General features: G+C 43.9%; 1 protein-coding gene across 1 annotated transcript in view; it reads left to right on the top strand.

Annotated features, from left to right (window-relative positions):
- The window catches only part of STAC (SH3 and cysteine rich domain), a 70,786-nt gene extending 59,161 nt beyond the window's left edge, over positions 1-11,625 (top strand). The window contains exons 9-11 of the mRNA XM_044455153.1: positions 1,277-1,328; positions 2,036-2,170; positions 8,913-11,625. Of these exons, the coding sequence (XP_044311088.1) occupies positions 1,277-1,328; positions 2,036-2,170; positions 8,913-9,011 (286 nt within the window). The 3' untranslated portion in view covers positions 9,012-11,625. The remainder of the gene's footprint in view (positions 1-1,276; positions 1,329-2,035; positions 2,171-8,912) is intronic.
- The last annotated feature ends 10,383 nt before the right edge of the window (positions 11,626-22,008 follow it).

Genomic DNA, 22,008 nt, shown 5'->3' with positions numbered 1-22,008 from the left:
CTGGCAGGAGTTCCTCCAAATGAGGAATGCATGCGAACCCTCTCTCCCTCTCCTCCTGCCGATTTGGCAGAGACAGTTTCCCTCTCCCAAAGAGCCACATGGCTGTCCTCATGTGGGTTTGTGTTTGATGCACTTTTGGGGCCAAACATGGAGAGGTCTTCCTATTCAGGGCTGGAGCCAGCCGGTGAATCACCCTGCAACTCCTCGGCATCAACTGCTGAGCCGTCGTTGCCACCGCCCACCTGGTCCTGCCACTTCATCGCCCCTTCCATGGCAGTTGCCACCTCCTGACCAGCTGGAGCAGCAAAAGATGGGCTGAAACAAAACACGACTTGGGGTTGCCTAGTAACGAAGTCCATGCCTTCTCCTGGCCTTCCATGAAATTGGTTCCATGTCAGATCTGTGACCTTTGTACTTCGCTGGCCCTTTTGGTTGACTTAAGGCCCAACTATGAGTCTGTTTTAAGTATGACTAAATCAGGATCCAATCCACAGGTTCCATTGATGAAGGACATCTTACCCCAGCTGCCAGTAGCAATACTGTCACTCACAGTATAGAGAGATGGATAAGATGGTTTTAAGTTAGCCATGATGTAACTATGATTAAATCAGGATCAATCCTAATCATCATTGTTATATGTCTGTGTGAAGTTGACATTAACTTTCTTCTACCATTGTGCTGCAGTACACTTCTTTTTACTTTCCAGGTTTCCAGCTGTGCTTTTCCCTGGGAATAAAGAAATTATGTGGGACATAAATGACAGAATGTCCTCACCAATTTGCTTACCTGGCAGCACAGACCTAATCTCGATAAAATGCAGGGTCATGTAAGGCATGTTATTGCCATTCCAAGGGGTTTTTTTAACCAAAAGGAATTACTTTGATTTCCTTCCTAGATAAAGTTCCATTTAGCAGCCTGTAAATAGTATTGCATTATGGGTACTGTCTGAAATGACACAGAAAAACAGAAAATTTAGTCCCAGAAGCTAATAAGAACAGCAAAATAGCACCCAATTCAACTCAAACTAGTTTGGAGTCCTACTGAAAGCAACTAGGCTGAAGTCAGTTGCGGCCAACTTGTTCCACTGGCTTCAGGACAGGCTTTCGCTAGATCAAGGTCAGTAGGTTTAACATTCCTGTGATATTAATTCGCCAAACATTATAAGGAACCATATGTTTCCACAAGGGATTTCAGTGGACTTCAGAAATTGTAGTATTCACTGGTGACATTGCACATTAAACTCACCATTCCCGATCTTTCTGTTTTCTCATTATAGGCCAGGAGATAGGATCACACTTTTGGAAGATTCAAATGAAGACTGGTGGAAGGTACAGTGCTCTAAGTGACATGGAAAGATGGGGGCAGGGCGGGCAGGAATACAGCAGTACAGTTTACACTTAGGTGTGGCACACACTTGTAGCCCAATGGCAATGGAGTAGCAGTTTCTAGACTGGAGAGCTCAGGTGTGAGAGGGCACATGCTTCCTTGGGCAGATACTCTAGAGCTGCTCTCTGGCATTCCTCATGTGGCACAGCAAGGCTGGGAAAGAGGCATTGGTGGGGGAGAGGGAGGACAGATTGTATTTAATGCTGCTGGCAGGTTCGCCAGCAGCATTTTGTACCACATCCCTTGGAAACAGCCCTATCCCTCTAGCATCGCCGCACCTCTGCTAGCAAATTTCTGCAGCCAACCAAGGGCTTTTCCCTTATTTCTCAGGGGAGGGTGCTGCTGCAGCACGGCATGAGAAAGTACCATGAAGCTATCAAGTGGTGGATACCTTCAATCATGAGGTTGAAATCCTGATCCCCATTTGGCCATGAAGCTCACCAAGTGACTTTGGACCTGTCACTGTCTCCCCAGTGTAGCCAACTCACAGGGCTGTTCAAAGGATAAAATAGTGAGATGGAGAATCAGGTGCACCCCTTGAGCACTTTGAGGGAAGGCTGGGATATAAATGTGATCAATACTAGGGCACAATTCTGTGCTGTGCAATGTTTGTTGAAGTCACTGTTCTGTCCTCATGTCCTGTTTGCAGGGAAGGATAGAAGATCGGGTTGGCTTTTTTCCTGCAAACTTTGTTCAAAGAATACAAGATGAAAACATTTTCAGGTGCATCAGAACGTTTATTGGATGCAAGGAACAGGGACAGATAACACTGAAGGAGAACCAAGTGAGTAAACTGGGAACAACTTCCTGGGCGTAAAACTTTTGTCATGTCTCCATGTTTCTCATGCAGTTAATTCCTGTGACTTGAGACTACATCAAGACTTTAGATTCAGGGCACATCCACTGGAAGATAAAAGGAATCATGAGAGGTCTTCAAAAAGTTTCTGCACTTTTTTAAACTCTACTTCTTAAGAATTTCAAAAACAAATTACATTGCTTGTCTACACAGTCACCTTCCTTTGCAATGCATTTTCCCAGTGTCATATCAACTTTTTAATGCCATCAGCAATATATATATATATTATAATATAGTATAGTATAGTATAGTATAGTATAGTATAGTATAATATAATATAATATAATATAATATAATATAATATAATAGTGCAGAAGACCCCATGTACTACTTCATACAGCACAGAGTCAAACTGTGGCATTTGATACCATAAGATGTAGTAAAGTTGTAGTAAAGTCAATTTCCTTGGTTGGCTTTAAAAAGGGATTAGGCAAATCCATGGAGGTTAACAGGGCTCAGTCCACCATGGCTATTACTCATGATGGCTAATACCTCCAGTAAGGCAATATGACCTCGTATACCAGTTGCTGAGGAAGATGGTTTGGAAGGTGTATTTCCTGCTCATGGGCTTTCCATCAGCATCAAGTTGGCCATGTTGGATTGCACAGACCTCTGAGGCTCTTCTTACACCCTCATGTATGGAATAAAGCTTGCACATTAGGTTCCTCCCTTGATTATGTCAAATGGTAGCCTGTGAAGTGGCCACCCCAGATCAAGCACCACAGAGGAAGTTCTGTTATTATCTCAGACTCAGCAGTTTTCACCACAGACCATCATGGAATCAGCTGATCTAATCAAATCAGCTCCTGGGTAGAGCAAATGGGCTTAAAGTGAGATGTGAGTGACATGGAAAGGATCACAATGACAAACTTCATGGACCTGGTTGGTTGGTTAGTTTCTTATGTTTCCCCTCCAGACCACATTAGTCCAGCTGGTGCCAGGCAGTTAACCCAATTAAGCTGGATCATATTCAGGCAAGGGTTGCTTGTTGCCTCAACTAATTAAAAGAGATGATTAAGAAACATCGCTTTAAGACAGTCCTGCCTGCCAGCGCCGTCACTGCTTTTCAGTTGCAGCAACTGAAAGCGGTTTCCTTATTTATTCACTTATTTGATAGAAATACAGTATAATCTGATTGGATTATGCCATTATTGGATCTGTTGAGCAGAGAGAAATAAAAGGAGAAACAGTTTGCCACTGTGGTGAAATGAAGAGAAAGTCAAAGGCTGCCTTGTACTGGGCCAGCTCATTGATCCTTCTAGTTCAGACCATTTTGTGCAGTTGAATAATTGACATTGATCAATTGCTAAGAATTGCCATGCGTTGTGGTAAATTCAGGAGAGTTAAAAGAAACCATTTAGGAAGCTGTCAAGACAGACTGGGGGTCCATCTGGCTCAGTGTCCTTTCTACCAGGCCCTTTCACCTCCTGCAGCCCCCACCCAGAGCGGTCCCTGTTTCACCACCAAATTTTGTTGTGGTGAAAAAGCCTTTTATTAAAAGGGAGGGAGGGAGGGAGGGGAAAACAATAGAACACTACAAGTGTTGCATTTAGCTTGTTCTGAAGCTAAATTTGACCCTCTTAGCATCTTATAACCACTATTGGGTGCCAAAAGAGTCCAATTTAGCTTTAGAACAAGATAAATACGACCTTTTTAGCCTTCTGTTGCAGTTTGCTGCTGAATTACAGTGATAAACCTCGAATTTCCTCGCTGCATGGCACCTCATATATTGGTTCTCATGGCATGGCCAAAAATGGTAACTTAAACCCACCACATTTTCCCATTCCTGGATTATACCAATTGGCACCAAGATTTCCAGGTCTTTTCCCTGTCACCCCTGGGAAAACCATAAGTTAACATGCAAAACAGATATTCTACCACTAGACTCAATTGCCATGAACTACTCAGAAGAGGGCCAACTTCATATAATGGCAGAATACTGACAAGCTGCATAAGATGGCAAGTTAATATGGAAAAATATTGGAAGGGTTCAGACAACACAACAAGCCATGATAGTTTTTACCATTGTTGGTCTTTCATGTTGTTGGAATCCAATCATGGTGGATTCCAACAACATGGCAAGTTTGGTCTTTAGATAAGTTTGGTCTTTAGAAGCCATGATAAGGAGCAATACTTCGTTCCATGGTTTCTCTGTACCACAATGGCTTATCATGTTGTCTGAACCCAAAATCATGGTTTTTATGGCCCTGGTGTGAAACTACCACAAAGTCCCCTGGAAAGAGCAGCAACTACAGGAGCCACTCCAGCCATCCAGCCTCTATGTGTGGCCTAATGAGGAAAAGCAGCCAGTGTAGGCTGGGAGTGATACAGCTTGGCATTGGACTTCAGGTGCAGTGGCTGATGAGATACGTGCCAACAGTGGGGGGACTGAGCAGGGGGATGGAAGCCATGATAAAGTAGAAAACACTTGACCACCTGTCAGATAGATTATGGTAAAAAAAAAACCCTGCAAACGGTAGTAACCACACAGGCTTGCTGCTTGTGTTGTGTGAACGTGGCCATTGTACACCAACAACACTGCTTATGTCAGCCGGCACATCTTCCACCTGGTAGTTCTCAACTAGCTCCCATGCAACAAATCCAGTTTAGCCACATTACTGCACATTTAGTCACAGTATCAAGCAGTGCTCGCTCGCTCGTGCTTTCTCTCTCTCTCTCTCTCTGATATGTATATCTGGGCATGAGTGGGCCCAATTTTCCCCTGAACAGAAACACCTCCATTGACTAAGTCTGAGGGGTTTTTGTGAGGATTTGAAATAGTTCTTGTATCTCAGACAGAAATATATGCTGCTGATTCTCATAAGAACTCTCCAGTACCCTCTTAATGTATATACAGAGCAGGTTGCAAATTTACAAAGAGCAGTACTCAAAGCAGGAAATGAGCGCTTCTTATGTACAGCATTATATCAACAGGCAATGCATAACATTATTCAGACAAGCAGAGATATTTTAAGTGCCCTTAGGCACACAGGGTTGCCTTGCTCAGGCAGGGAAGCAATTTGTGTTTATCTGGCTCTGCGCCCTTTCATTTTCGTATTGATAAAAACCTTTATAACTGAGTGAGGGCATGAGAGAGATGGAAAAGAGCATGTCTTGCCCACCTGCTTTAGGAAGGACCCAGGGAGAAATCATACAAATGTCTCCTTCAAAAGGTGGAAACAAATAAACGGCACTGTAGGCCTCACAAACATTGCCTTCATAATAGGGGCCATTTCTAGGTTGAATCCCCATAGTGTATTGTTGAGCATATTATGCACTACAGGAATGAAGAGAAAGAAGCTGCTGGGCAGCAGATGTGGGAATGATTCAAGAAGTCATGCAGGGAAAACCTGATTAGCTTGAAGAAAGTCTGCCCAGCTCCTTGGCAGTCTATTTCTGGGTACTTATATGTGCATTATTGCATACGTATGGGAGGAAACGCACGTACACATGCACAGATACAGGCATACACACATGGTATACTTATGGTAGTCTGAAAAAAATGGATATATCATAATGGTTACCTGCTGTGCAATGAATACCTTTACACCAGGTTTGTCGATTGCTGCTTGTTTACTTACTTAATTTGCCTGTACTAATTAAAAATTTGGGATGCTGGCAAAGTTCTCCCAAGCCAGGCTCAGCAGTGAAATTCAAGAGCTCTTAAAAGCCTGCCTTAAATGCAAGGCAAGCTTGTGAATCCTTGGCATTCCTCTCCAAGTCAAATTAACATTTGCACCAGAGAAGAATTCTTGAGGCCTCTTCTCCACTAATGCCCATCCCAAGATGCCATATCAACCAATCCTTTATGCCCCAGCATAGGCGCACTTTTACCTCTTCTTGACCTTACAAGTGGCAAAAGCAGAAGAGCAGTGCGGAAGGAAAGGGCTGGATACCAGGCTTTGCATTCTCTTACTCCTGCTTGATTATTCAGATAAGTTGATGAGCAGCCAGACAAAAGAAGTGAGTGTGGGTCAGAGAGGTCACAGCACCCTCTGCTGACTTTAAAGGGACAGCCTGGCTCCAAGCTTTACCTGGTTGGCTTTTGTTTCATGGTTGGTGAGGATCTGCCATGCCATAAGAGGAGGCAAGGGATCTCTCACAAAGAATTCCCAGCATTCCTGCAGATTCAGAACTGCAGTTTCACAATACTGTGGAAGGATACCATATTTTCATTTCAGACTGCTTTAAATTCTTAATTGACCCAGCAAACCAAGTTGCAAGGTACTCGGGAGTGATCAGAGTGGTTTTACAATAATTGTGTGAGAGGTGCCTTTTTTATCATCGTCCCTCATATTGCTCAAGGAGGTTGAGGATGAAGAACAGTTAAGTTGCTCTAAGCCCTGTTGGGTGCACAGCTGAAGTGTGCAAGCTTGGTCTGGTCCCTGGCCCAGCTTACACCAAATGTAGCCCAATCCTGTGCATGTTTTCTGAGAAGTTGCACTCATTTGAATGGAACCTACTCTGAAGTAACCATGCATATAGGATTTTATTATCACAGGCAGTGGTTCTGAATGAAAACATCACAAATCACTGGGTTATTTATATCACTGAAACCCCAGTGAGGGCTGCTGAATAAATTTGATTTGTGTCCAACGATGATGTAGTCCCATAGCAATAATAAAAAGAAGACTTTGCTAAAGAAACAAATGCAAAAAACTTAATTTAATTTTTTAAACTCTAAGAAGTTAGAATACATGGCGGCAAAGCAGAGCTTTGCAATTCTACTTCACAATTCTTCACAAAACACGTTTTGTTTGCACTCCCAGGAAGGTGGAAAGAAGATAGTGTTTATTAAGACCTTCTTGGGCTACTGTACATGATTGGCTAGTGGCCTTTAGCATGGCAGACCTGCCCTAAGGGATGGCAGTGGACTGAAGACATTCCCATGTTCAGGGAACAGGCAGTACTGAAAGCATTTTTATTTTTAGAATAAAAAAGCAAGAAAAAGTACCTAATATTAGATCATGCTTCCTTTGTGCTGCAATCAATCAGAAATAGCTTATGAACCATACAGTCTTCCTAGACCATTTCTGGACATTTGAACTTAAGTCAGTCTGAGTTATTGATTTTTTTAATGCTAGGTCATTGAGAGGGGCAGGAAGTTGATTTCAAACTCATCCCTCACCTGCACAAAATCCTCTTTATGTGAATTGACCACACCAAGCAGTTACTTTTCTGTGTGAGCTGATTCCAATTTGATATAGCAAGCTGCAAATGCCTGATAGCAGCCACCTCTCCAGCAGTTTTCTGTCCTTTGTGCCAATAGTCGATTAAAGCTAATGCCATGTGACGGAGTCAAAATACAGAGGCTCACACATGAGTTTCTCTCACACAAAAGTAACGGCATTAACAAGCAAAAACGAAAGAAAAATCCGAAGGAATGAGCTCTGCTTTTTCTCCCTCTTATGCCACCCATGGGACAAGGGGTGTAGACATTCTGCCTGATTGCATATTTTGGTATGAGCTAAACTAAAAATCTCAGCTTTCTTTTATGCCTCTCCACGCCCATCCCTTATCATGAAAATTGTATTTATCCCATGAGCCTCCCTAAAGCTGATCATATAGTTCAGTCGTGATGGCTTTGGATTCTCTGGAGAACAGTATAGAAAAACACACCAATTATTGAGGTCCTGAGTCTGAAGGTTTTATCAATGGGCCCATCTCACCAAGAAGGTTCCAATAAACACCTCAAAGTGAATTGAACAAGCATATGCCCAACTGCCTTTAATTTCTGTGGCACCTGTATAAGAGAAGTGTCCCACTTATAGAAATTATTTATTATTTGTTTTATTTATTAGATTTATATCCCTCCCTTTTCTTTTTTAAAGAACTCAAAGCAGCTTACATCATTCTCTGCTTCCTGCTCTCAATCTTATCCCCACAACAACAACCTTGTGAGTAGGCTGGGCTAAGAGTCTGTGACTGGCCTAAAGTCACCCAGGTGGCTCCATGGCTAAGTGAGATTGAAGGTTAAATTGATGGTTATATTGACATAAACAGGAAAAAGTGAAATGCTCTTAATCACTTTTAAAGCATCAATGAAATTTTAAAGTTCAGCTGTTTAGAAGATGTACAACTAAGACTGAAGTGCTCATGAAAATTCCAGGGGGCACTTGGAGGAGGTTGTGGGGCATGATGTCCCTCAAACTACCACCATCTCATGTACCTTGATTTAATTTCTCCTGCAGCCGTGGATAAATTTCACAGCCACAGTGCTCTGTGTCTTGGCTGTTTTGCAGCCTATCATTGGAAGGATGAGAGTTACCCAGTCATCAGGGGAGCCCTCCCCTTATTTTCTGATACTGTGGTACAAGTATCTGTAGACATTCTGTAGGGAATGGGGTACAAAAGCTTTTAATTAATTAATACAAGCAAGAAGATAAAAAGGATTTCTCCTTTGCCTACAAACACTGTGATGCTGGGGAATAGGGGATCTCCACATTGTCCATCTTCATAGCTTTCCCCATATCCTACTCCGAACTATCAAGGAAAGTAGGGTCCAACCTCAAAGCCTCCAAAAAAGGAAAAAAGAAGCTTGGGGGTCTTTCTCACACAGTCCTGCATACAAACAAGAAGGATCACCCATCTAGCTAGTATTTGGATTCCACCATAACAGTGGCTCTTGAGTGTGCAAAACTGTAAACTTCTCTCTGTTCTTTATGTTCAGATCTGTATATCTTCAGAAAAGGAACACAACGGCTTTATCAAAGTATACAGTGGGAAGAAGAGGGGCCTGGTCCCCATTGATGTCTTAGAAAACTTCTGATTTGCATCTGCTCAACCACTGCAGTAGCAAAGCTTTGCCAGCGAGACCTGTCTGCCTCAACTTGCACTGTGTCAACCCAAATAAAACTGTCTTGCAGATGACCAGGGAATCATGAGACAACCACTACGATCAATCAATTTGGACATTAAAGCTGCTCAAGAGCAACATGAGATGGTTGATCAATAAAACTATACAGTCAGAAAAGGAGCCAACAAGGGTGGTAAGAGTGTTAAGGGAGGGATGTGTGTGTGTGTGTTGTTCTTTTTTTAAAGATAGTTAAGAAGTTAAATTGGAGGGTTTTTCTGAGTAAGGCTGCTAACCATTACTCTGAAGGAAAGAAGCAACTAATCTCAAAGATTAGATGTGCACGCTGTTTGTGTGTCTTAAGAAAATTGGAACTTTTTTCTTGTTTGAAGTGTGATTGAATGGGCAAGAGTTTGGAATTTTTGCCCTGTACTACTATGGTTTGAGTTTTGAAATAGATAATGTGAGTCTGGTCCTAAAATGTTGTCCATGCTGTTAGGCAATCAGCATTATGTTTGAATCTGATTTTTAAAGTTTTATAACAAAGCAGTTCATTTGAAGTCTGCAGACATCCATTTGGGAAACGTATTGTGTCTTGGACTTATTTTTCTGTGATTTTTAACCTATGTTTTTGTGGCAAGCTTGTACATCTTGGGTTCCTTGTGTACAAGCAAAGATTTTAGCATGGATGTAAATGCTGTTAATGCAGCCAATGAATAAACATTATTTCTCCAGTGCAGGCCTAGGCACAAGAAGTTGCCTGATTCCTCCCCAAAAATGAAAAATACCAGAAGTAAGGAGCTGGGTTGCAGACATGGCAAAGAAATTTTCTATTTTTCGTATATCATTTGAGCATATTTTATATATATGCATGAACCTGTTTATATGGGTAACAAATTCCATTTCACAATTTTTTAAGAGAGAGATTTCTGTTGATGAAAAACAGTGACTGGAAGAAAAACGTATTGAGGTAGCATACTTGTGAGCAAATGCAACAAGCGTCGTAAGATGATCCACCTACAGGCACTTACTGGCCACAGTCTAACACAGAGAGAGTCACACAGAGGCCCAGTGACCTCTGTAGTCTTACGTCATTTGAATTATGGCCACTGATGGAAACTGCAGCTATAAAGCCAGAATTTCACCCACTGTTTGGAATTCTGCTTTGACACCAAGCTGAGCAACCCTCTCCTGATTCCAGTAAAACCTGGAGGTCAGCTTCTCATTCTTTCTAGGTAATGGGGACAGCAGATCAGAACTGCCTGGCCTAAAAGCTTATTAGGAACATCACAATTCAAAGACTTAAATAGCACCAAGTAGTCCTTCTGCCCCTGGATGCTGACATTTTAAAGAATTATAACCTGCTCATTTCAGTAATAAGTTAACCAGCAATGTTCTTTTAGAAACCATACCAGCATATTTAAAACGCAAAGATTACTGTAAGGATATAACAATGCAGGAAGAAAAAGAGGGTGAAGGGAGTTACTAGGAATTGGGAGGAGAATAAACAATGGCTCTTTTCAATTAATGGATTGACCTTATCCCCACATATAATAGCTCAATAGAAAATCAATGGCTCTTAGAGCAGTGCAGCTCTTTGGCTTCCCACAGAAATAAAATGTGACCATTTTATTGCATTAACCAGTCTGAGAAATTTGGAGCTGACTGCCCCAAGCAGATAGCATGCTGCCAGTGCAGCTCTTTGGCCTTCACCTCTTGCCTTGCACTCCAGTCTGTGGCTGACTCAGTCCCAGGGTGCATTTGCCACCAGAGATGCTGCAGTTGGCGGGTTCAAGCCCACACTTTGTATTTAGCCAAGGGCTGCTATGTCTAGCACATACTCCATCTTCGGATTTTGAACCCATAGTTACATTTGCTGTCATGAAAATGCAGAACGTATGCATGCTCCGTCAGAGCCGTGAAAGCTATGTGTGGGCTTACACATACCCCCGATTAGCTTGAAGGACTTGGCTTCTCCTTGGTTACTCTATGGAGTGGAACTGAAGACTACTGACAACCATTCCATCAGTTTTCTAACTGTTGCATATATAAATAAATTCACCCCTAAACAGAAACACAACAATAAAGCTTCATATCTTAAACCATGGGAATGCTAGAAATCTTTTATTATATAGCTTTTTTCCAATATAAATGTATTTTAAAACAGTTTTCCATGTCAGCTCATTTTGCAAAGGAAATCAGACAATTGAGAATTGGAAAGGAGCGGGTCTTTATGACAAAAGGGGGAGAACAGCAAAAGCATTACCTGCTTTATGCCATTGCTTTGACATTCACTGATCTGAGGGGAGGGATCTTGGGATGCCTGTTGAAAAATTAAAATCAGTACTTATGGTTACTGTCTTTTGTTCTGCAAAGACTAGATAAAACCATCCATCCATATGTGCTACTGTTTACTTGAATGCAACATACTGTGATTCTTGTCTCTTTCAATTGCTTGATACTTCAATTTCTCTTTCAGTCCTGCCTCATGGGATAAAAATGAATATTAATTTCAATCCACAATGGCCTTTAATCAATGTCTCATTTCTTTTGATACTAAGCAATAAACAATAAAGTGATTTTTAACAGACTCCCTAAGTTAATTGTTACACTCCTCTAAATCAATTCAAACAGACTAATGTTTTTATATTTTCTATTTCCATCTTCTCTCTCTCTTTCTCTCTCAATCTCTCTCACACCCACATCCCTCAAAGAGCCTTGAATTGGCACTCATGTTTAATATACCTGAATCATATTTATTTCTCCTGTTCAATTATGGCGGCATTACAGCCCATTCACAAGTATATCATATTAACCCCCTTTTCAGTCACCGCAAAGTGGGTGTCGCCCTGCTTATCTTCAGGCAGGAAAATGAGAGAAAACAGCATAGAAAGATATGCTTAAATCTGGGGGAACCTTTGCCCTCACAAGCAGGCAGTACTTGTGGAGAGGTGTCATTTGTGCAAGTCAAGGCCTCCCACCTGCAGTCCAGGTGTGTGACTTCCCCAAAATCTACTATGGCACTGACATTCTTTGGCAACATTGTGAAAATTGTGGCAACTGTATGGAAAACATTTAATCAGATGTAACCACAGAAAACATGTCTTCTGAGAGAGCTTCCAAGATTAGTCTTGTTCCCATACCAGAAAGAGATATGATTCACATATTCTTTTTTCCAAATAATCGCCCCTTCTGGGGTGAGGACAAGTGGCAGCTGTCATTCTTCCCATAATATTTTACGATGTTGCCATGTTCTAAGACATTGTGGAGGAGTTAAAAGTTTTTATTTGCCATTTTTCCTATGCTGTGCCTTAACCCAAAAGTTGTTTCCAGGATGTTGGTATACCTTTTTTAAAAATGAATTCAATATTGAAACATTAAATTGTTGGCAGGCTGTCAAAAGCAACTGTCCAACAGTGCTTGTTGCCATCATTGCAAGCAGAAGGAGCCGTACCAAGAAAAAAAGAAGAGAGGTAAAAGTGATTCTACAGACACCGCTAATCTGAGCATTAGTGGGAACTTATTGGAGAATTTCTTCCCCCTATAAAAGGAGTAGAAAACACGGAGAGAGCATGATTTGCACACATATCTGGTTACAAACCCAGCACTGGCCTCACACCTCCTTGGGAGGCTGGCTGTGCCTAGAGTCCAGCCACCCTGTGTACACCCAGGGAAATCACATACGTAGGTGCTGCCATGTGCACAAATTGGTCTTCTGTAACATTGTAAATTAAGTGTTCCTCCGAGGCTCCTGTGCTCTGATGTACATACCTCCAAATGGGTGAAGCACAAGCAAACTGATTAACTTTGAACGGACTAGCTTTTATCAGATGCCAACTCTCAGGGTAATTTAATTTTAGGAGTGAGAGACTCACATCTAATTAGATACTCTCTTTAATAAAGAACATGCAGTCATTGGAAAGAGTCGAAGAACATTTGTTTTACCCTCTTCATCACCTGTGTCTTCCTAAGACCAGAGTTGTACCTTGAACAGCCCTGTTGTAGTCTTCTCTGAAGAAAAGACAAGCTATGTTTTACTTCCAAGGCTGGGGTTTTCGCCATGAAAATGCACACTAAACATTCTGGTTCTTTGGCATTAATCCATAACATGATTGGGCCCAGCTGCTTCATTTATATGGATCCGAAGACCATGTGTATATACAGTGTAACTGCACTTCTACCTTGGTGCTTCATGACCTACCCATGGTAAAGAACTATACAATTCACAACTCTTGAAAGGATCATTAATTGCTGCTGAAAGTTGCAACACCTTTTCCAAAGAAGCCAACCCCAAAAGCTCCTTGAAAATGTTGTATTTAGTGATATCATCCAAAGGAGATTTCATGATATGCTTCCTAATTGACATCTGCTCCCTGATGCAAAAGGGATGTTAGTCAATGCAACAATTATAGCCATATGTTACCCTTGCTTTGTTTCAGACCAGCTCTGGATTGTGGTGTAAAGTGGAAAATAAGCACAATCCCAAGTGGAAGAGAGTGACACATAGGGGATCTTACTGATAGGAAAGGGCACCCAGCATCCACCTTCCCACTAGCCCTCAGTGGGAGGGCTTTCAGGAGTGAAAGTGACCTCTCCCAAAGCCTGCCGGTTGTGTGGGCAAGCCCATAAGTCACAAAGGACATAATTCTATGCATACTTGGAAAAAAGTCTCCTGGGAATTGATGGGACTTGTAGGACTTTTTCTGTTTAAGCATGTATAGAGTTATGCCCTAAATATTGCTATTTTCTAGTCACTCTTTTTGTACACATAATTAAGTCAAAGGGACAGATTATTTTGATGCTATTATGGCTATTCAAATATTTTCGAAATCTCATATGCTAAATTAAACTACTCCATACACCCAGCAAAAGGAGAAAACTGTGAAACTTGAAAAAAAACATTTATAGGATTATTTCCATAAAAATCCCTTTTACATTTTCATGCAACCTCGGTATTAAAACATTGTTAGCACAAGCCAGGAAACACATTTAACACCTACTATGTTTACAGTCATAAACTATTAAAATGCATCAAGGTATTTTTAAAAACCCTAGGCAAATAATCATTTCCTAAGTGGAATGTACTTTCAGCAAATTCTCTGTGCCTAAGTGCAAAAATAAATCACCCCGTAAGATGCAGCCCATTGTTAGTTTAAATCCATTTATGCACATTGACAAACAGCAACTGTTAAAGCAAGTATCTGAACAGATTTTGCTCTGGAGCACTGCAGAGGTGGAATAAGAGGTGATCAGAGATGTTTTTCATCATGCAACTGTCAAAGTGAGCCTATGCATGTTTACCTCAAATCTATTCCCAGGTAAGTAGTAGTCCTACATTTCTGACCAAGGCAGGCAACCTATATTGTGAAGGGCCACAATTCCCAAAAGCACAAACCAGTAGAGCCACTGGGCATGCTAGGATTTGTAGGCCAAGCATCTGGCGTGCATAACTCGCCTACTCCTCTTTTAGACAATGCAATCATAGGCATGCCTACTCAGAAGTAAATCCCACTGTGTTCAATGTGATCTGCTCCCTAGTTAGTGCACCTGGGACTGCAGGGTACTGATGCTATCCTAGTCAGTTCCCATTGAGTTCAATCTCTCTTAACTTACCTGGAAGCAGCCCCCACTGAATGCATTAAGACTTTCCCCTAAGAAGACATGTTTTTTGTTTTTGTTTTTAAGGAAAGAAAATGATGCATTGTAAATAATTTTAAAGCAGGGGAAAGAAATCTGAACTGTAGCTCACATCAACCCCAGCCATTGTTCATGCTAGCTGGAGTGATGGGAATTAGAATCAAAAAAAATATGCCAGGGCCTCAGGTTCCCCACCCTTGCTTTGAAAAAAATGGGTTTATTCTCTCTAAGCATGCCTAGGCTTGTGTGTGCCCTTGGCATTGTAAACATAGCATATCTTACACCACCCTAAGTGGCTTGTGCCATGGTTTTTGTTTGGTCACTCGTTGCCTAATGGTATGTGCATCCACTGATTGTTGGCTCTGCCCTTAATCATATAACATTGATGTATAGCGATGCGATGCAATGCGCAGGCACTTTAAAGATCTGGGACAAAAAGCAAGAGCAAATGAGGGTGAAAAGACCATTAATGCCCAGGGTTTTTTTTACAAACCAGAGCTAAAAGCTAAACAATACATACTGAGAGGAAAAGGATTCGGGGAAGGCAAATACACAATGCTCTCTGTACCACTCAAGAAACCAACAGGGAAAAGCAAAATCTAAACTGTTCCATGATGACATTCGGTACATTTAATTGCATGCCCCAGTAGGAAAAGTCCCCATTTCCCACCCGCTTGCTGCCAAAGGCTATCCCAATTGTGAATGTTCATCTAGGTCACAAGGCACAGAATGCCTCTGTGTATTTGATGCATGCGCTATTGGGATGTCCTGGCCAGATCGTAAGATCCTTAGAATGTTCTTTCTGCTGACCTTGTAAAGCAGCTTCAGTAACCATAAAATGCCCTTGGGGTGGAGGAGAAGAGACTTTCTCGAGTGTGACTAAAAGTGCATCCAGTAAATTTGGAATATGGGGGAGGGGGGAGAACCAGGGTCCTGCAGCAAAAAGTTGCCTTGTAGAGTGCTGCTGCTCAGGATGCCAGCCAGATCCTTTCTCAGATTGCCCCATTCCTGCTCTTATAGCTACCCAGTTTTCAGGGGCTCAGTCTGTGCTCTGCAGCCAATGGGAATGCTCAGTCCTCTCCAGGCAATGTCAGACTCCCCTCCTTAGGATCCACCCCTTAAATATTTTTCTGGACTTCAGGAAGTTCATTTAACTACTGGTATCATCTCCTCTTGTTGCAGCGGTAGTGCCATTTTGGTTACATAAAGATCCACACTCAGAAAATGAGTTCTCTAGGCAACCTCGCACCTTCCAAATGTTTTGGACTACATCTGGGGCCTTCCTGCAACTACCGCTTCTGAAGGAGGCTTGGTTGGCAGCAACAAAGAGAACGGCCTTTTCAGTGGTGGCCCCCAGCTATGAAACAAGCTCCCCACTGAGGTGTCCCTGCACCAACCTGAATATCATTTCAGTGCCACGTTAGGACTGTCCTCTACCACAGAGTATTTAATGGGTTTAATGCTATATTGAGATTTATGTCAGCTGCTTAAACAGGTCTTTAGATTCAATTTGTATAAACTACTGTAAGTTTTTAAATTTTGTTTTAAATTTGGCATTTAAATTTGTATTGCAATTTTATGATGTTTTATTTTTATTTGTATTTTATATTATACTTTATTTATTTATTTATTTATTAAAACATTTTTATGCCGCCCCATTCGCCGAAGCCTCGGGGCAGCTTACAACAATAAATTAAAATAACATTTTAAAATATATACATTAAAATACAAATATACGATATAAAACATACAATATAAAACATACAATATAAAACAAGCTGCCCTGGCCAGATAAAATTCAATAATATTAACATTTAAAATACTGCTTAAATAAAAAGGTCTTCTCCTGGCGCTGAAAAACAAATAACGACGGCGCCAGGCGGACCTCTCTGGGGAGCGCATTCCATAACTTGGGCGCCACCGCTGAGAAAGCCCTCCTCCGAGTAACCACCCTCCTAACTTCTTCCACGGAGGGCTCCCGGAGAAGGGCCTCTCCCGCCGATCTCAGGGGGGGGCTGGGCATATATGGATGTAAGCGCTTCTTCAGGTAACCAGGACCCAAGCCGTTTAGGGCTTTATAGGTCATCACCAACACCTTGAATTGGGCCCGGACTTCAATGGGAAGCCAGTGAAGCTGACGGAGAACTGGAGTCATGTGAACATAACGTCCAGTCCCCGTCAGCAGCCTGGCAGCTCTATTTTGAACCAATTGAAGTATCCGGACCATCTTCAAGGGTAGCCCCACATAGAGCGCATTACAGAAGTCAAGGCAGGAAGTCACCAGCGCGTGTGTCACCGTCTCCAGGCAGTCGTACTCCAGGTAGGGGCGCAGCTGATGAATCAGCCGAAGCTGGAGGAAAGCGCTCCTCGCCACTGCTGTTACCTGAGCTTCCAGTGAAAGCTCCGGGTCGAGGAGCACTCCCAAGCTGCGGACCTTGTCCCTAAGAGGGAGTGCAACCCCATTCAGGACAAGGTTCAATTCACCCTCTCCAAAGCCCGATCCGCCAACCAACAGGACCTCCGTCTTGTCTGGATTGAGCTTCAGTTTATTGGCCCTCATCCAGCCCATTACCTCGGCCAGGCACCGGTTCAGCACAGCCACTGCCTCACCTGGATTGGTGGAAAACGAGAGGTAGAGCTGGGTATCATCAGCATACTGATGGTTCTGCAGCCCACACCTCCTGATGACCTCTCCCAGCGGTTTCATGTATATGTTGAACAGCAAAGGGGACAAAATGGACCCCTGTGGTACTCCATGGCATAGCTGCCATGGCACAGAGCCATAGTCCCCCAGCACCACCTTCTGGAACCGGCCATTGAGATAGGAGTGGAACCACTGCAAAGCAGTGCCTCTGACCCCCAATCCTGCAAGCCTATCCAGAAGGATACCATGGTCGATGGTATCGAAAGCCGCTGAGAGGTCCAGGAGAACCAACAGGGACGCACTCCCCCTGTCCTTCTCCCTGCACAGGTCATCATACAGGGCGACCAAGGCAGATTCAGTACCGTACCCGGGTCTGAAGCTGGACTGCAATGGGTCCAGATAATCAGTTTCATCCAAGAGTGCTTGGAATTGTCCCGCCACCACCCGCTCTAACACCTTGCCCAGAAACGGGATGTTGGCCACTGGTCTATAATTAGTGGCCATCTCTGGATCCAGTGAAGCCTTCTTCAGGACCGGTCGGACTACCGCCTCCTTTAAAGGGGCAGGCACCTGACCCTCCCTCAGAGAAGCGTTAACCACTTCCAAGATCCAGGTCCCAATCCCGTGCTTGGAATCATTTATTAACCAAGACGGGCAAGGGTCCAAAAGGCAAGTGGTTGGATGTACTCGCCCAAGCACCTTGTCCACATCATCGGGCCGCAGTAACTGAAATTCATCCAATAAATCTGGACCAGACGGCAGCGTTGGTGTCTCCTTTGAAACCTCTGAATCAATAGTGGTGTCCAGCTCATGACGAATCTGAGCGATTTTCTCCCTGAAATGCCTGGCAAAGTCATCACAGCGGGCCTTTGAGGGTGGAATCAGGTCTTCCTTTGGACCTGGACGAACCAGGCCTTGCACCACTCGAAAAAGCTCCGCCGGACGGCATTGTGAGGAGGCAATGGAAATGGAAAAGAATCTCTTTTTCGCTGCCCTCACCACCACAGCATAGGCCCGATAGTGGGCTCTTAAGTGTGTTCGGTCAGATTCATCCCGTGATTTCCTCCACCTACACTCTATTGGTCTCCCAACCTGCTTCATCGCCCTCAATTCAGGAGTATACCAAGGGGAAGAGTGGGCTCTGCCCGGTGGGAGAGGATGCTTAGGAGCGATCGTGTCTACAGCCCTGGTCATCTCCCCATTCCACAGTTCGACCAGAGCCTCGACAGGAGCACCCGTCTTGTCAGCCGGAAACTCCCCCAGGGCCTTCAGGAATCCTTCCGGATCCATCCGGCTCCGGGGGCGGACCCACACAATCGGGTCCGCACCCTTACAGAGGGAGAAGTCGCTCTCGAGCACAAACCTCACCAGGAAGTGATCTGACCATGACAGGGGAGTCAAGCATAAATTACTCACCCTCAGACCACCCTCTTCCTGCCCCGTCGAGAAAACCAGGTCCAGAGAGTGTCCCCGTTCATGGGTCGGGCCGGTGACATGTTGAGACAGCCCCATGGCCATCATGGAGGCCATGAAGTCCTGAGCCGCCCCAGTCAGACTAGCCTCGGCATGGAGATTGAAGTCCCCCAGGACCAACATCCTGGGGGTCCTCAACACCAGGTCCGAGACAGTCTCTGTCAGCTCAGGCAGGGAGACTGTTGGGCAGAAGGGTGCACGGTACACCAACAGAATCCCCAGTCTGTCTCGGTCACCCAACACCAAGTAGAGACACTCCAGCCCTGGTCTCGAAGGGACAGGAAGTCCCGTGAGATAGATGGAGGCTCAGTAAACCAAAGCGACCCCCTCCCCCCCTCCCCTCCAGCCGTGAGCAGTGCTGGACCAAATACCCGGGCAGGCACACTTGGGAGAGGGCAACATCCCCCCCGTCTCCCGCCCAGGTCTCCGTTATGCAGACCAGGTCGGCCCCCTCATCCACAATCAGGTCCTGGATGAGGGCAGATTTGTTATTGAACGACCTGGCATTAAGCAACAGCACCGTCAGGCCAGAGGGGTGACTGACGAGACTCCCTGGCACCCTCTGGCTGGGAGCAAAACCAGAAGTAGGGACAGGTGTCAGCTATCTGTCCCTCCTTCTATGCGGACACATTAAGCTCCCACTGCTGCTACGTCCATTGCCTATAACCACCTCAGTGGAGGCACCGGTGCGCTCCCCAGGAAACATAAGCAGCAGCATGGCCAGGGACAACTCCATAAAACGATTTAAAATACTATATATATATATATATAAAAAAAAACCTCTCACTCACAGCCCAGCAGGAGGGCCTATTATCGCCAAGCGAAAGCCCCTGGCCCTCCTGCTGGGCTTTATGGTTGTTGTAAACCACCCAGAGAACCATTGGCCATATTTGTTGCAGCTTATGGAAGGTATATTTCAAAACATCTGAAAAACCTGAGTTTGCATACACCTGGTATATGGGACAGGCAGCTAAAGGCCTGAGACATAATACATCAGCTACAGTTCTCCATCTAGTCTAACACCCAGTAATATGGGACTATCGAGAGCATAAAAAAACAGCCCTAACATTGTACATTGTGAGGTAGCTTGTTTGGGGTGTCATGAAAGGGAGACAAATTATTATTTACTTCATTATTGTTGACTTTATTTGTTTACTTTCAGGGACTGGTGCCTGGGAAATTTTCTGACTCAGGTGCCAAAATGACTCAGCAGTCTTGGGAACTATGCCCCTTATGAGCATGAGGGACAATAAGCCATATTGACTGCCTGGCCTCAGACTGAAAAAAGTATTGGGCTGGCTCTTTCCAGAGACAAAAAGCTGTTTGCCTCCTACGTAAGCTGATCTGCAACAGTGTTTTCCACTCACGTACCATGAATGTGCCAAGTAGAACCAAAGGACACGAGCAGCCAAGGGGTGTGCGAGGGAAACCCTGCTAAAAGCCACACTGTAGTTGACTCAGGGAAAGAAGGTGAATGGAGCTGTTTTCTTAGGCCTTCTGCATAAGGGGACCAGCAGAAGGCTCTTCTGCCCATGCTCAGTGAATAGTAATGGCCACAATGGAGGAGGAGGAAGCAACCAGCTAGTTCCCTTGAGTTACAGAGGAGAAAGCTGTCCCACCATCAGTACTGAAGTAAGTTTCACTGCCAGTACCATCAGCTTTGCTACACGGAATATGTGGGAAGTCATATTGCCTTTCCTCAGACAGAAGACTGACTTAGGACAGCCCAGAAAAGTGTCACAAGTCCTTCTTACCATCCAAGATAGGAAAAATACGGCCACAAACCAAGAAGCAACTCTTTCCTGCCGTTCCACACACCCAAACTTCAACTGGCTGAGGCAGCCCCCAGTCACTCCAGCCAGTTGAGGGGCCTGAATTTTTACACTGACCAGATTTCAAGATCCCATCCTAAGGTTTTAAAAGGCTATATTCTTCAGCTACTGAGATAGCTTCACACAGAGCAGGAGAGCCAACAGCCTCCCCACACAGTCGGCAGGGTGCAAATTTAATTAATAGACCTCTAAGCTTGGAGGATGTTACAAGGAAGGAAGGTTGGCATTTCCCTGATCAAACAGATATGAGCATCTGTGATGAATGGCTGGAGCTCCAATTGTGGTGGAAAATGTATGAGGCAACCTGGGACACATAAAAGGCAAAGCGATGTGTCAATTTGTAGTCAAGTGTGAGCAATAAAGCCTGACAGACCATTACTCAACTAGGCGGTAGAAAGAGTGGCAAATCCTGATTTTTGCCTCCAGGGGAAGGAGGAGGAGGAGATGGAGAAGGGGCATGTAAATCCGTCACATCCCATTTGTAAAGAGGAAGATCATAATTAGTGTAGTCCTTTTCCCTGCTCTTTGCAGAGCCTCTGCAGCTCACAGAGAGCGCTCCAGATGAATGGCCAGGGGCAATAAAGCTCATCAGTGCTAAAACTCCATTAATGCCACTAATGCACTGAACTGATTTTGAGCAGGAGATACCGGCAAGCAGGGTGCAACATCTGCCAAACAGCTGAGGCACGGACATGACTAGGAGCCAAGAAAACACCACCAAATTCAGTGCACCATCAGAGATTTGATTCTGTTCGCAGCAAGCAAAACGTCACAAATAATGACATTTCAAGGGCAGGTCCCCAAGTATTTATTCATGTTATATTCAACCTTTTCTTCCCAGGCATTCAAAGGAACATCTTTGTCCACCTCTGTCCCCATTTAGCCTCATGACAAACTTGTAAGGTAGGCTGGGGGGGGGGGGGGGGGGGAGAGAGAGAGAGACTGACTGACCTGACTGACCAGCCCAAAGTCCCCTAGTGAGCTTCATGGTTAACTACAGGCTTGAACCCAAAACTGCCTGGTCCTAGTTCATCTATTAATGTTTATGCTCTTCATGGATTGCTATGTCTGACCATTGCACTGCTATTCTGTCAGTCTGTGGCTAAGTAAGAAATATCTCATGAAACAGTTACTTTTTTCATCATCATCATCATCTTCTACTTCTTCTTCCTTCTTTATGTGTCCTGTTCTTTGGAATTTGCACACATTTTCACGTTTATCCTCAGAACTCCAGGCACTAGAAACTCAGCCCATGTTGATCTGTACAAGTACCCATTGTGACGTTTGTAGTGAAGCCATCAGCCTGAATTTCATAAACTCCACTAGAATTTCAACCCCTTCTCCAAAACAGCAGATTTGATTTAACCATTTGTTACAGAAAACTATA

Source organism: Varanus komodoensis, unplaced genomic scaffold (assembly GCF_004798865.1).
Source record: "Varanus komodoensis strain SLA01 unplaced genomic scaffold, ASM479886v1 scaffold10, whole genome shotgun sequence".
Lineage (NCBI taxonomy): Eukaryota > Metazoa > Chordata > Lepidosauria > Squamata > Varanidae > Varanus > Varanus komodoensis.
The sequence above is the reverse complement of the archived record's forward strand: the minus strand, read 5'-3'. Positions and strand labels throughout refer to the sequence as shown.